Source organism: Mya arenaria, chromosome 1 (assembly GCF_026914265.1).
Source record: "Mya arenaria isolate MELC-2E11 chromosome 1, ASM2691426v1".
Lineage (NCBI taxonomy): Eukaryota > Metazoa > Mollusca > Bivalvia > Myida > Myidae > Mya > Mya arenaria.
The window spans coordinates 18000270-18014489 of record NC_069122.1 but is presented as its reverse complement, the minus strand read 5'-3'; the positions used below and the strand labels follow the sequence as shown (position 1 = coordinate 18014489).

General features: G+C 34.6%; 1 protein-coding gene across 1 annotated transcript; it reads right to left on the bottom strand.

The window, feature by feature from the left end:
• Positions 1-3590: 3590 nt before the first annotated feature.
• On the bottom strand, positions 3591-9431 carry LOC128238972 (uncharacterized). Its single transcript, XM_052955388.1, has 6 exons — positions 9344-9431; positions 7700-7782; positions 6643-6958; positions 5100-5136; positions 4757-4879; positions 3591-4530 (listed from the first exon to the last, which is right to left on the bottom strand). The coding sequence occupies exons 2-6, from the start codon at positions 7759-7761 to the stop codon at positions 4097-4099; spliced, it is 972 nt and encodes a 323-aa protein (XP_052811348.1). The 5' UTR covers positions 7762-7782; positions 9344-9431; the 3' UTR covers positions 3591-4096.
• Between the last annotated feature and the right edge of the window lie 4789 nt (positions 9432-14220).

Genomic DNA, 14220 nt, shown 5'->3' with positions numbered 1-14220 from the left:
GACCCATATGCACAATTGTCTCAAATATCATGTTGGCCAATATTCTGACAGAGTTTCATGAAGATTGGATAAAATCTATTGAATTGATAATTGCAATCGTTTTCTTGACTTACCCTCTTCAACAAGGTTTAGACCCGAGATGACCTATATTCACACTGTTCCTTAAGAAATATGTTGAACACTAATGCATTTGTGAAAAGCATGAGAACTTTAAGATATGTCTTAATATATATGACCTGTTTTTTCATCGAGAAGGCCCATATTAACTTTGGTCTTAAATAGCATGCTGAGAAATATTCTGAACCGAATCTCATAAAGATTTGTCAAACCGTTGAATTTCTGAACGCATTTGTTTCCTTGACTTGACCTATTGACCAAGGAAGACTCGCGATGATCTATATTTAAACTGTTCCTAAAATCATGCTGAGAACTATTTTGAGTTAGTTTCTTAAACATTGGCTGAACACTGTGGCCATCTTCCCAAAAACGATAAATAAACTAAACCTATAATCAATAGGGCACAAGACCGCTACAATGAAAACTATAAAAGCAGGAACACATTTCCTTTTGCAAAACATGGTGTTATGCGGGAATTAAATATATGTTTAAAGCAAAATACTGTGGCCGCGAGCTGAAAATTCAGCGCGCTGAATTGGAAATTCATATGCGGTCACTGGGAATGTTTGAATCCTCTACAGTATCTATTGTTTTACTTCACTCTTTAACATTACAGATGCTCTGTGTTCAACATTAAATGACCGCGCCTTGGCAGCCGATCAAATCCCTGTATTCAATGACGTTATGTACAACTATGGTAAAGGATACGATGGCAACTGGAAAAATTCACCTGTTCAAGGAATGCAAAGTATCTGTTCACTACAAGCATTTGCATCTGTGGTGGCGAAGCTCTATATTTTATCTGCGATATTATGGTAGATCATCGGACCGTGACACGATCGACATTTGCTGAACACGAGTTCAACAATCGGAAGCAATTGCCACACAGGGGAAGCCATTGTTAATTTGGTTGAAAGCCAAGAGGTGTATCTGAAATACACGTATAACTTAATGTCAACGGAAGACATCCAGGAAGATGCATAATATCGATCGAACACATTTTCTGGAACACAGTTACATCCATGATGAAAACAAGAGAACATTGCATTTAATAAAAACAACAATGAGAAAATACATAACTTTTAAAAGAAAAGCTATGTTGATAATTGTCAATACTCTTTGTCGTATTTGCCTTTTTAAACTATAATTCCTGTATTTGTATGACATGATTCGTATTTAATAAACTTTTCAGACGATGGAAAGACACATTCGCCCACAATAGTTTCTTGTTGTTTTAAGTTGTTCTTAATAGTTCTGCCCGACAAACCGTGAAATACGGCGAAATTTCGATCGTCATAAATCGTCGAGGAAGGGCACACATTGTTCTAGAAAATATTGTTGGCAACTTGTGCGAAATTCTTCAGTCATAGATGAGTAGTTTTGCAACGCATGAGTTGATTCCACATGCGTACGAAACTCTTAATCGAAATTGTAACGGAAAGTCTGACTTGAGTGGGATTGATTTGCCCGGGTGTCTAAGCTTATGTAAAGATGAGTGTTTTGCGCTATAATTAATTGAAAGCGCACAGAGCGAATGTGCTTTTTACCACCGTTTAAGGATTCATATTTTATGTATGATATCAACATAAGAATTAGTTTTATTATATTAATGTTAAGGATCCGATGCAAACTGGTCCAATTTCGAGAGCTAAAGCGGTTAATATGGAATGAAGTCATATTTTAAACTTTATATACTGAGTTATGGCGATTTATTGTCTAATTGAATGGCAATATTTCAAAATTTGGTCAGCATTTTGTTCACCGCACTCGTTCCTTATATGTCTTTATCGCAATTAGGTATGAATAAGATATGCTGAAACTCGATCTATAATACAATGGCAACTACAAGCCCAGTAGTCGAAAATTCATAAATAACCCCTGCTTATTGACACAAGGCAAGGGCCTGAACGACTATTAACTAAAGACACAAACATATACAAATACAAACACCACAAACAGACCACAATTTGCAAATCATCAACTGTTGGAAAGGGCTCTAAAGTTGTTGATCTTCTTCCAGCCTAATCCTTTATTGATTATTTTGTATACTGTTGCATATGTTTGTTCTATGAAACAAATAAGTTTAAACCAAACAGACCACATACTTATTAAAATACTATTTTGATAAGTATGTGGTCTGTTTGGTTTAAACATATTTTGAAAATAGTTTTATCGATAAATAATGGTATTATCACCTTTGGACTGTCAGTGAAACACGATTTCATTGGACATCGAGTTTACCTGGGGCTTAAACTAGTTTGCATGGCCATTAGTCAAGATTAGACTCGCCCAAAATAGTATGCCTTTGAACAATTTACCAAGTTTGAGTGAGGCTAAACGGTGTACCGCCCGCCATTGGTGATTATAAAATCCGTTATGCTTTACTATCTTGTATTTTCTTTTATATTGACATTCGTTTATGCTATATCACAATGGCCACCCATATTTTGATTTCTTCTTCGTTCAATGTAACACGAGGCCTTTTCATTTCAATGATGCTCTATTTGGAGACTTACACGTCAAACCAAGCAGGTAATCGATGTGAACTATTCTTGCTCTTTGTCACAAGTGTCATACATATGTGAGGTGCTAAACGTTATCACCAGGTTACGTAAAGATTGGATGTTCAACTTCTGAGCGTAACTGGGCGTAGTTTTAACATTTGAAGAGATACTGCTCAGACGTTGGTAATTGAACAACGCGTTCGAGATATTTTGACTATAAAAATTGAAACCAAGTTTAATAAAAACTTGATTAAATGTTCTAGAGAGCTAATAAAGTTGTGGACGACGATATATGAAAAGCAAATATTGATTCAACTATAGGTCGAGTATTCCACACGAGCGTTATTAATCAACCCAGATCTCATTTTAGTCCGTCGGGCATCGTCAAAAATTGGTTTCATATTACATCAAGATACCACTGGACATTTTTGTTTTGAAAATTACTGGAAACAACATGGCTGTACTCTTATATGAGAACACAATGGTTCCTGTAAATTGTGTTTAACTATACATTTGTATACGATTAAGAGTGTATTCCGGACTTCAAAAGTTTCGAGAAGTTGGGAATTGGTAAACAAAGGAGGCAGATCCTTTGATTTCTGAGTATATAAAGCAACTGAGGCCCGTGTTAGATAAAAAAAAATTCAGGACATATTTCGAATGGATTTTTGTTACCGATTCTTATTCTGTTAGGTTTATCCATTACAAACTGTTTAAATTCCGGTAATTTACGGGTTTTTGCTGGTCCTCGGTTTAAAATCATTTTCCAAAAGCCTTATAGGCATACACAAAATGTTTTGTATACGTTTGTTAATAGAAACACAACCATTTTTCCAGATGATTGCATACTGAATGGCCCTCGTATGTACCTCTGTATGTATAAACATCACTGTTACATGGATAACATTACCTTCACATTACACACAGGCATTACATTCTAAAAGCAAGACATTTAATGATACATCCAACTATTCTTCAAAACATTTAATAGAAATATCAACTAGAACAAATCCATTTTGTAAAAACAAATCAAAGAATAAAAAGTGTTAATACATTTTACATTCATGTTGATAAATCAAGTTCGTTTGAAACAAATTACTAGGAGTTTGAGCGGTTTCAAAAAAATACATACTCTTAAACTGAAATAACTGCTATGTTTTCAAGTGTTAAGTTCACCGTTGGTTTAATCTACAGGCGTGTTCTTACTTAACGTTCCTTTACAATGCCAAGGTTGTTACCCAAACATTTACAAAACAAACACACGGCATTTTGATATTCTTCTGTTATATGTTTGATGTTACATTTTGTGTCCGTCGTTTAGTGACATGATAAAAAAGTTCTTGTAGCTAATGTTTCTTGTTATCATATACACGACTTAAATAAAGATTATTGTATCTTGTTCATTCCAAACCATAATATGTCCTTCCTGTTTTTTGAATAACAGTCCATTTGACTGCATTCCACTGACGGTTGAATTAAAGTTCAAAATCGTAAGAGTAGTAAATGGAAAAGTGATTCATAGTGTGATTCAAATTGATGTACTCTGGGTGCGAAATGGAAACTGAAATTCGGTCATTCTTCTGAAACTTAAACACAGATGAAACCATACTTGTAAAGGCAAGCATTTGGGTTTGTCCCAACGATCTTTTCCTTTGCATCAATACTCGAGTGTGTCCGTAATAATGTGATAATAGATCCACATGGTGTTCGAATAGAGTCGTGCTGTTTGTTGACGGTGGTCTTAACTTTAGAGTGTTATTTGTGGTGGCTGGTATTCGAACGTGTATCAAAGAGGATACAATGTAATACCCCGGCTGCTTGATGAAGATTTCTCCTTCTTGAAAGAGATGGATACAGTTGTGTTCCGTAAACGTGGAGTTATATATATTCCAGAGCAGTTTTGAATGACCTGAAATGAGCGAAGGGTGAATGGTAAGTGTATTGGCATTTCAAATGTTGTAGCTATTACTATCCAATATACACAATGATAAAATTATATGACGAATACCCAACCATTTCAAAACTTACAACAATTCTTGAGCGTTTTTTACAAATTATGATAACATTAATATCAATATTTGTAATGATTTTAGAATGGAAAAAGAACAACGGGAATTTCTAAAATACAGCATTACCATTCACCGTCAGACTTGGTGAGATGTCAACAATACCAGCAAGCTTTGCTTTTGGAGTACGGATGCCGTTAACTTTGTCACAATCGTCGTAAAATAGTTCGTAAAAGCCGTCTCCGACAGTGACTGTAACATACGCACATGCTTGTATATGAAAGTTATCGTCTTAAAGTCACATACATAATGACTTATTACTTTGCGAGTTTGCTATTTTTAAATCAGCACGTCGTTCGTACGTTAAAAAAACCCTAACATAATTGATTAAGATAGAACACCCAATATCGTAATTTAACAATAAACCCCAACAATGCTTTGTTTTTTTTAAAAGAAAATAATAATGTCCTACCTTTCTGAGACTGTTCAAAATGTTTGCTCGTTGTTGCCTGGAATATTAACAGTTAAATAGAAACCCTTCACATTTCATAACGCACACCCGATAAAAACATTTGAAAGCACACATATAAACACAAGTAATTACAGAGAGGCTAATTGTTTGTTTCAATGTAAGATCGTAATTTATTTCACCAGGTCACATAAAAAACACCGAACGCTTCATTACACAAGAAGAGTAGAATACACGAGTGCAATATTTACTTTGTGTTCACGAAGTGATAAGTTGCAACCTATCGCTGAAACAAACACTTGATTTATCGTATTTATAAAAAGGATTTAAAGTGACAGTTAATTTAAACATTTTAGAATAAAGCGCCGTATTGGCCAAATGTTGGAAATGACGTCTTTGAAATTGTGTCCAAACTCTGTGCACACTGACATTTCATTTCCAAACGGTACAAAACATAAAATTGTTATTTCACTGTTTTTTGTTTTATTTTACTGATACAATTCTAGGATATCATTTAATAAGACGCTTTGGGGGCATTTACAGCGGGCGAGCAAAATGCTGTTCAGAGAATATCACATTTAAATGAAACTCCTTTGTTTACATAGACGGTATATATAATTGAGTTTTGGATCAAGCACAAATTACAACAAACTTTTACCAGTAAAATGATGCATGTATATTTAATATCTAAGTAAGCACTCGGGTCTCATTCCTGATTTCGAGTATTAAGAACATTTTATTTCGACATTTCGAGAGACAAAATCTTAGTACCTCCAGAAGAACGACATAGATTTAGTTGAATATAGCGATTAAACGTTTGTTTACATTCTTAGGTAATAAGTAATATTATCCCCCTTTGTTTCAATGAAATCATACAAATATTAAAAATTGTTTTCGGTTTGTAAGGTATTTGTATCGTACAGTTTAAAAGGTTAATACTGTCCAAAAAGTGACCACGATTCAAGGTATATCGGGGCCAGGGGCGGTCAAGGAATTATCGTTAGAGGGTACGTAACTTAGGGGCACAACCTTTTGACATAACGCTCCCTCAGAACTAAAATTGAAATAGTTTAAAAAGTTTGCTGGGCAACTTTTCAATTTTTTTTGGGGCGCTCCCCGTCTGGATCCGATAGCTGGTATGGTTTAAAAACATGTTAACCGGAAAAAAATCAATCTGGGTTAAAATGCGCGCGAAGTGTCAAATGTATGATTTTAACAATGGCGATCTTTTCTTACCTTTCACATACTAATACCAATAAATTCATCACAATGAGGTTATGTTTAACTTTCAACTACATATGCCGTTTATGAATGTATTTTGAGGGAAAATTAAAACTTCAAACATGCGCTAGCTTTCTTGTCGATCGATAATTACAATCAAATTCAACTGATCAATTCGTTGACAAATGAATTAGCTATTCAATACATTCCGATCGTTAAACACAATCAGTAAAATTACTTCATACAATGTACATTACTTTACTATATTTATAGTGGATGAGGCACAATTCTCAAATATCAAGTATAATGGAAAGCATGGTTATACCTTTGTGAGAAGAAGTTTGGAGATGTTCAGAAGGGGTCCACAACAAAGTGAAGAATTTTCCGCTTGCCTTAACGCATCGATATCCTTGTTTGCATGAGGAAAAGGGCTATATGATAATATCAGCTCGTCACAGTTTAGACATATGGTACTTTCACTTTGATTGGTTTTATTTCCTAAGGCAATACAAAGTACAGCAAAAAGAATTGTCAATGCTGCTGAAAGTACGGTTAGTCCAAAGAAAATATGTTCAAATCGCGACGTTTTTCCTCGTGGTGTATCGTTGTTGTCTTTTGTATAGATATTTGAGAACACACAGCTGAAAAAGAACAAAAGTACTTAAACAGGAAAACACAACTAAAACAGGATTGCAGCTTTAGCAGTAGTATTTACCTTGGTACTAGTAGTATATAAAGGAAGCATTAACGTTTGCTTTACAAAAATCTGTTTAAAACTTCAACATGCTGTTTTATTGAATTTCCATCTTGCGTATTAACACAATGGTTTTGATATTCAGTGTATTCTGGCGGAAGACATTACGCAGAACTAGAACCAAGTGTACTGATGCCCTATAGCAACATTGGATTAGTTTTGAAATCAATGCATACGATGTGTTATTAAGACCAACTGAGATGTTGGCATATTTAACAAGACCCCAAGATTGTAAAACCTCAACCATATCAAGGATTAGAGTTATGTAACTTGGCCGTGTGATAAGAACGAGAAGACTGACCTATTTTTATTTCAAATTAAAAAAAACGGTTATAAAGATGTATGCCAGTAAATGGCGTGCATTCAAAACAATACAATTAACAGGCAAGCAAACCTTTAACATTACTACTGTCTAAATTAAAAAAGTCAAAACTGCCATTTAAATCTACTATCGTACACTCAAAAAATAATATCCAATTTTCCTTTATTCATTGTTCAATGTCATTTGGGTAAAATGCAACAAAAAATGTTAATACTTCCTTTTTTGCTGTGTATATAAGAATGAATGTAAGGGTCGGACTCTTTAGATTGTCAGGCTAAACTTTAACGCAATAACATAATTACTTACCATATTTCTCTGGAGTCCGTCAGTAAGGATAGTCCGAGTGCATCAGGACACGGAAAGCCCATATAGTCGACGTGTTAATGTATCTGTGACAATAATAATTTTAATATATCAGAAAGCAATATCACCGTAAGCAGATGACTTCGCCCGTCATGTTCGAGTAAATCATTAATATATAAACATTTCATTACGTTAGCAAAAGTCGTTTGCATTGCATCACATGCGCGCAAAATATATTAATGCGCATCATTAAAGTCAAATGATTAATATATGAGCATGCATTAAATTTAAAATATATATTGCATCAGCCTTTATTATAGTGTGCCTGACGAAATTTGTCTTCCACCCTTGCATTAACAGAATAATTCTTTTCTAAATATGTGTTTTTAATTAAACACCTTTGTGTGAAAGGGGGGAAAATGTTAATAATAATAATAATAATAATAATAATAATAATAATAATAATAATAATAATTATAATTATAATTATAATAATTATTATAAAAATGATCTTTAATACACATGTAAAGTGAAACATATATTTAAATAAAAAAATACAATTCCATATGAACTATTTCGAGGTTTTGAGCGTTCGAAGTTTTGAATCTAATGTAGAAAATGTTTCATATGTTAAGGAGTATGACTTTGACAGTTCATTGTTCATATTTTGATAACGACGGACATGGTACAATCGCAATTTAAGTGCTCTCTGTGCCAGCAGGAAACAATTTTTTATTGAAAATAAACAATCAAAACAAATACCGAAATATCGAAGTTCACCATGCCACGAAAATACAAAAAGGATCTACTATTGAGTTCATATCTTTAAACCATACGACCCGTCAAATGTTGAGCGATAAAAAAAACAAAGGCATGCCGCAAATGCAAAACTGACTCGATTGATTGTGTCAAGTTTGAATGATCGTTCAGTGCTACATTGTCCCAATCAATACATTTTAAAGAATGACAATCAGCCGCAATGCCATTGAAATATACACTCTATATAATTATGACGTGGAAAACTATTTGTGGTCTATTTGTTATTAACAGAATAATAGTTCATATCTTCAAGGGAGATTTTGATTCAGAATAAAGTTTAATATTTCATAAGTCAAGAGTCATAAGTTATTATCCATGTTAAATGCTCACTTGATATGTATTACTTAAAATCGTGTTGTAAAATGAAATAAGTATGGCTATAAATGCCAATAAATATCAAAAGAAAAATGGTTAAGTCATAAAAAAGAGGTTTTTTAAATATTAACTTTTTCCCTTCAACATCCTATTTTCACAAAATTTGGGGTTTTTTTTAAATAAAACAGCTTTGTTCAATATAGTATCAAACATACATGTATAGTAAAACATATATTTGTATGTTAAATATTTTAATTTTTTGAGAGTTCTAAGTATTGAAACTAATGTAGAACATTTTGTCAAACAAGTTAATAAAGAATATAATTCTGAAAAGTCATTTATTCATATCCCGTCATGCAACGACAGACAAAGTAACACTCGCAACCCATCCTTTCAGATAAATTATCAAAACATAAAAGTATACAACATCACAAAAACATACGTTTTCTATTGTTTGTATAGCTTAATATCATCAGATAAGTAAAATGTTTAACGATAAATTCAAAATCATACCACAAATGTAGAACTGCCGACATTGAGTGTCCAAGTTTAAAAGATTGCTTTAAAGATTTTCAATATATTACAATGGTTTTTGTTTGCATTGACATTGAAATATGCTGATTATATACTTCTGAAGGGCGCTTAAGTGGTAATCTCGTACGATGTAATATTTAGATGACATGATGTTATATCTTAATGAGGAGGAATGGGCGGAGTGAGCGTAGCTTTCTCCGAAAGCATGATGCAAATGATTATTGCAATATTTATATTTTTCGTTTCATATCTATCGTTGGTAGCCGTGGTAACCTAGTAATTTTGACATTGATTTTTCAGAGATCTAGTTGACAGTTCGCTGATGTTAGTGTATCCGTGCTGGATTATAATCTGACCCGCAGTTTCTCTGAGTTTGTTAATCTCGGGACAGAAACACAATTTATGTAATACATTGTATGTGATTTTCATGATGTAGATAACCCTGTTCACACATTTGCAGGTATGTTGAGCAGAGCGCAAAATCGAGCGCAGTTACTGTCTACTTAAAGGGACTGTACACCAGATTGGCACCAAAAAAGTTTTCTTCTGTAACGAATCTCAGAACAATTATTCATTAAAATGTTTGACTCTTTTATATCATAATGTTAAAAACAATACCACAATGCATAAAAAAAATCGAGTCGGAGACCGGGTTCCAACCGGAGTCGCCAAAATAGCAATCCAGTGTTGTATCCACTGTGGTACAAAGGCTCACTCTAAACGGTTGGAATATTTAAGCTATATGTATACCTAACTTGGTAATATCACGTGATAACATCGACCAGCCAATCACGCATAAGGAATGAATTCTACTAGGTAGACATACCTAGTAAAAATAATAATGGAAAAATACGAAAAAAATGCGATTTTTTTTTATTGTAAACTATGTGGTACTTCAGTTAGTAAGTACCAATGCATTGTTCACATCGATACCAAGTTTATGTCGGTTTTCGACAATTTCCTTTTTTTTCGCTATTTCATCATACGGAGTACAGCCCCTTTAACAGCAATAATCGAGGATGTGTTCTCATCATCAGCAGCAGTATTTTTCATTAGTAAACGCGACAGTACGAATTCAAATGATGACGGACGTTCAAATTGTCGTGTCTGTACAGGTTTTCTAACTTCATTTCAAGTATCTTCTTCCAGATACATATTGCGAGTATATCCTCAAGATCGTATTTTCTTAAGATTATATGCATTTGTATATCACGAGTGTTTGGAGAACAAGAACTGTTACAGATGTTTGTATTCAATTTTCCCAGAAACAAGCATACACCTTCAGGGGAGTAAATGTTCCATATTAAAGTCATACAGTTTATCTATGTTTTCCTTATACATAGTTATTGAAAGATTCGTGCAAGGAAAGTAAACCAGATAAAAGAAATGTAGTTATAGGCAGTTACATGCACTTGAATGCCAATTGTATTATTATCATTAATATGTAGTGGCACAACTCTATTTCTCACGTGTTTATGGTATAATATAGCAACACAGCCTTTTCCTACTTTACTATGCCTAGAAATGTAACGTAAGTCATTACCACAAACGGCAAAGATAAATTGTCTAAATATGCACATTACTCGGGTACAGTCAATGTTCAGAGATGTCACATATCTCAATGTCTTTGCTAATCAGTGTGTCAATAAGAAATGTCGCACTTGTAAAAGACACCCATGACATTCCACAATAAAATGTTTACATTCATACCTAGAGAATATGCATACATCAGTACCCTTGTAAACATTGGTTGCTTTGTAGCTATATTCAGTGATTTAGCTTGTCGCAATATTTCGATCTATTATTATTCAAGCTATGGTTGCGTTGTCCACTCTGTAGGTTAACGCCACTTCCGGGACGCTCTGTGTCGTGTTGCGCTTCGGAACGGTCATAATCCATGCAGTACCCGGGCTCATGGCGTGTATCGTTGTTTGGAGTTCCGTTTTGGAAACGAGGCGGATGCGCTTGAGACCACCTCCGTTGCTGATTCCTTATATTAAAAGGTCACAGATTGCCAGGGTTGGCAGTTCACAAATTCGAGCCCAAAACTGTCATATACATGTAGAACGGGATCGGCTTTACTGTACGCATAGACGTTAAGGCGGACAATAACTTTGTCAGGATACCTTCGCATGGAGAATATACGATGCTGTTGGGTCATGCGCATTCACATAGGCCGCCAGCTGTGCGGTTGTCATTGACTTGCTGTAACCACTTATAAAGAATCGTTTTGTCGTACGTCTTATAGGTGACTCGAACCCCGTTTTGTTTGCATTGCCGTTTTAAACATTTTCTTCTTCATCTCCAATAGAGGTCTACTCTTGCCGCGGAGAAACTAGTACTGGAATCGTGAATGTCTCAGAAGACCGCACAATAATCACGTGGCTCCGGTCCTGGTGGGCCGCACATGGCTTCTGTAGTGGATGAGCGCGCAGTATGTTGTACACTGCTCGGAGCATTTGGGCGAATAGTTGTGGATGCGTTGCTTACGCCGCCAGGCGATAAAATTCCGGTATGCAAATTTGATGCCGCGGTTAAATGCAACGCGTCGGTGTTATTTGTATAGTATGTGTGTTGTTCTGGATGTGTATTTCACTAAATGCATTGCTGGAACAAATGTTAAAGGGTAAAATAAAAAGCTCGTATACATCAAACGTTTATTTTCCACGAGTACGCCTCTCGTGAAGGTCAGCTTCCGGTGCTCATTCTGTGAAATATATTGCGATCGTACACTGAAAACAAAACAAGTATCCTCCCTTTACTTATAGACGGGGTATTGTCAAAAAATGAAGATGTCAGAACTGCATATACATATTTTTTAGTATTATTGTACATGGAATAACTCTTATACCGCATATGGATGTTTGTTGAAACAGATCAATACCGAATAAAATGCACAAAGCAATGTCTGTTAAACTGATAAACAATTAATGTTATTATTTGATGAAAGGTTTTCATTTTCAACAATTATGTAACAAGGGGGTTAATTCGGAAACCAAATTATAGCCGTTTTTTTTTTTCATTTGACAAATGTGATTTTGCAACTGGGTGTACTTTTATAGAGGAAATCGTTAATGCTGCTGATCCCTATTCACATTGCTCCTATGTTTTTACCCGATGTGGTCTATATGCACACTTGTCTGAAAAAGCCTGCTTTTAAATAATCTGACCGACTTTTATGAAGATTGGATTAACACTGTTGAAATTATCGAAGGATTTAGAAACTTAAACAAACAAGTTTGAATTAATTTTTTGATACAGTGACAGATTTCGACCCGGGATGACACATATTCACACTGGTCTTAAATACCATGTTGTAAAATATTCTGACCGAGTTTCTTAACGATTAGAATAATACTGTAAATTTTAATGAACGAAATTGTTTACTTGATTTGACCTGTTGACCTAGGTTTTTGATCCGAGATTACCTAAATTTATACTGGTCCTAACTACTAGTTAGAGTTTACTATAGAGTGGCTGAACACTTTAAGGAGTACGAAACATTAACATAAAATGTTGTCTTAATATTTCACCTAATGACCTAGTTTTTTAATCGCGAAAACCAAATGTACAATGGTCTCAAATATCATGTTGGCCAATATTCTGACAGAGTTTCATGAAGACTGGGTAAAATGTATTGAATTAATAACGCAATCTTCTTTCTTGACTTTTCCTGTTGAACAAGGTTTTGACCGATATAACCTATAACACATTCCTTAATATCGTGTTGAGAAATATTTTGACATAGTTTCTTGAAGATTGGCTGAACTTTTACACATGTCTTAATATAGGACCTTGTTTATGTATCGAGAAGATCCATATTCACACTGGTCTTATGTATCATGCTGGAAAGTATTCTGACCCAAGTTTCATTAAGTTTGATTATAAGTATCTTCCATGGCCGAGAATGTAAGATAGGTTCATTCCGACCCGAGCGTATGGTGTTTTGCGGAAACGAGGTTTACCGAGTTTCCGCAAAACATCCTGCGCGAGGGTCGGGATGAACCTATCTTACACGAGCGGCTATGGTAGATGCTTTTTCTCCCACCTCAGTTAAACAAAATTAAGTAAAAATGTATCTTTTTGCTGGAACTCTTTTGTGCTTAGAGACCAGGTTTCCATGATGCGCTTCAAACAGACGCTACAGACGACAGTCTTCAACAAGGGAGGTAATTACAATGTGGTGACCATTAAAAGAAGTTCCATACGGGCATTTTATCTTCGCCCGTGGGCAAGATAAGAATTTTTAGCATGGTTAAATTAATGGATGTATTTATCTGAGGTGGGAGAAAAAAAACGTTGAATTTATTAACGCATTTGTTTCCTTGACTCGACCTCTTGACCAAGGTTTACACTCGCGTATACACTGGTCCTATATATCATGCTGAGAACTATTTTGACTTAGTTTTTTTGAACATTGGCATAAAATTGTGAAAGTAATAAGAAACTTTGACCCACATGTTGTCTTAACATTTGACCGGCGGACCTAAATTTTGGCCCGAGATGACTTATATTCATACTGGTCAAGATCATGCTGGCAAATATCCTGACAGAGTTTCAAGATTGCATAAGCCTGGTTGAATTTTTGAACGCAAATGTTTTCTTGATTTGACCTTTTTTTACCAGAAATGACCAATACATTCACACTGGTCCTAAATATCGTGCTGAATATATTTTTTATCTATTTTGACTGAATTTACTGAACATTGGATGAACACTGATGAAATTGTGAATGGAATGAGAAACATTAACAAAAATGTTGTCTTCATATTTGACCAATCTGCCTCTGGTCTTAAACATCATGCTGACAAAAATTCTGACCAAGTTTTATTTAAATCGGACAATAGCTGTTGTAT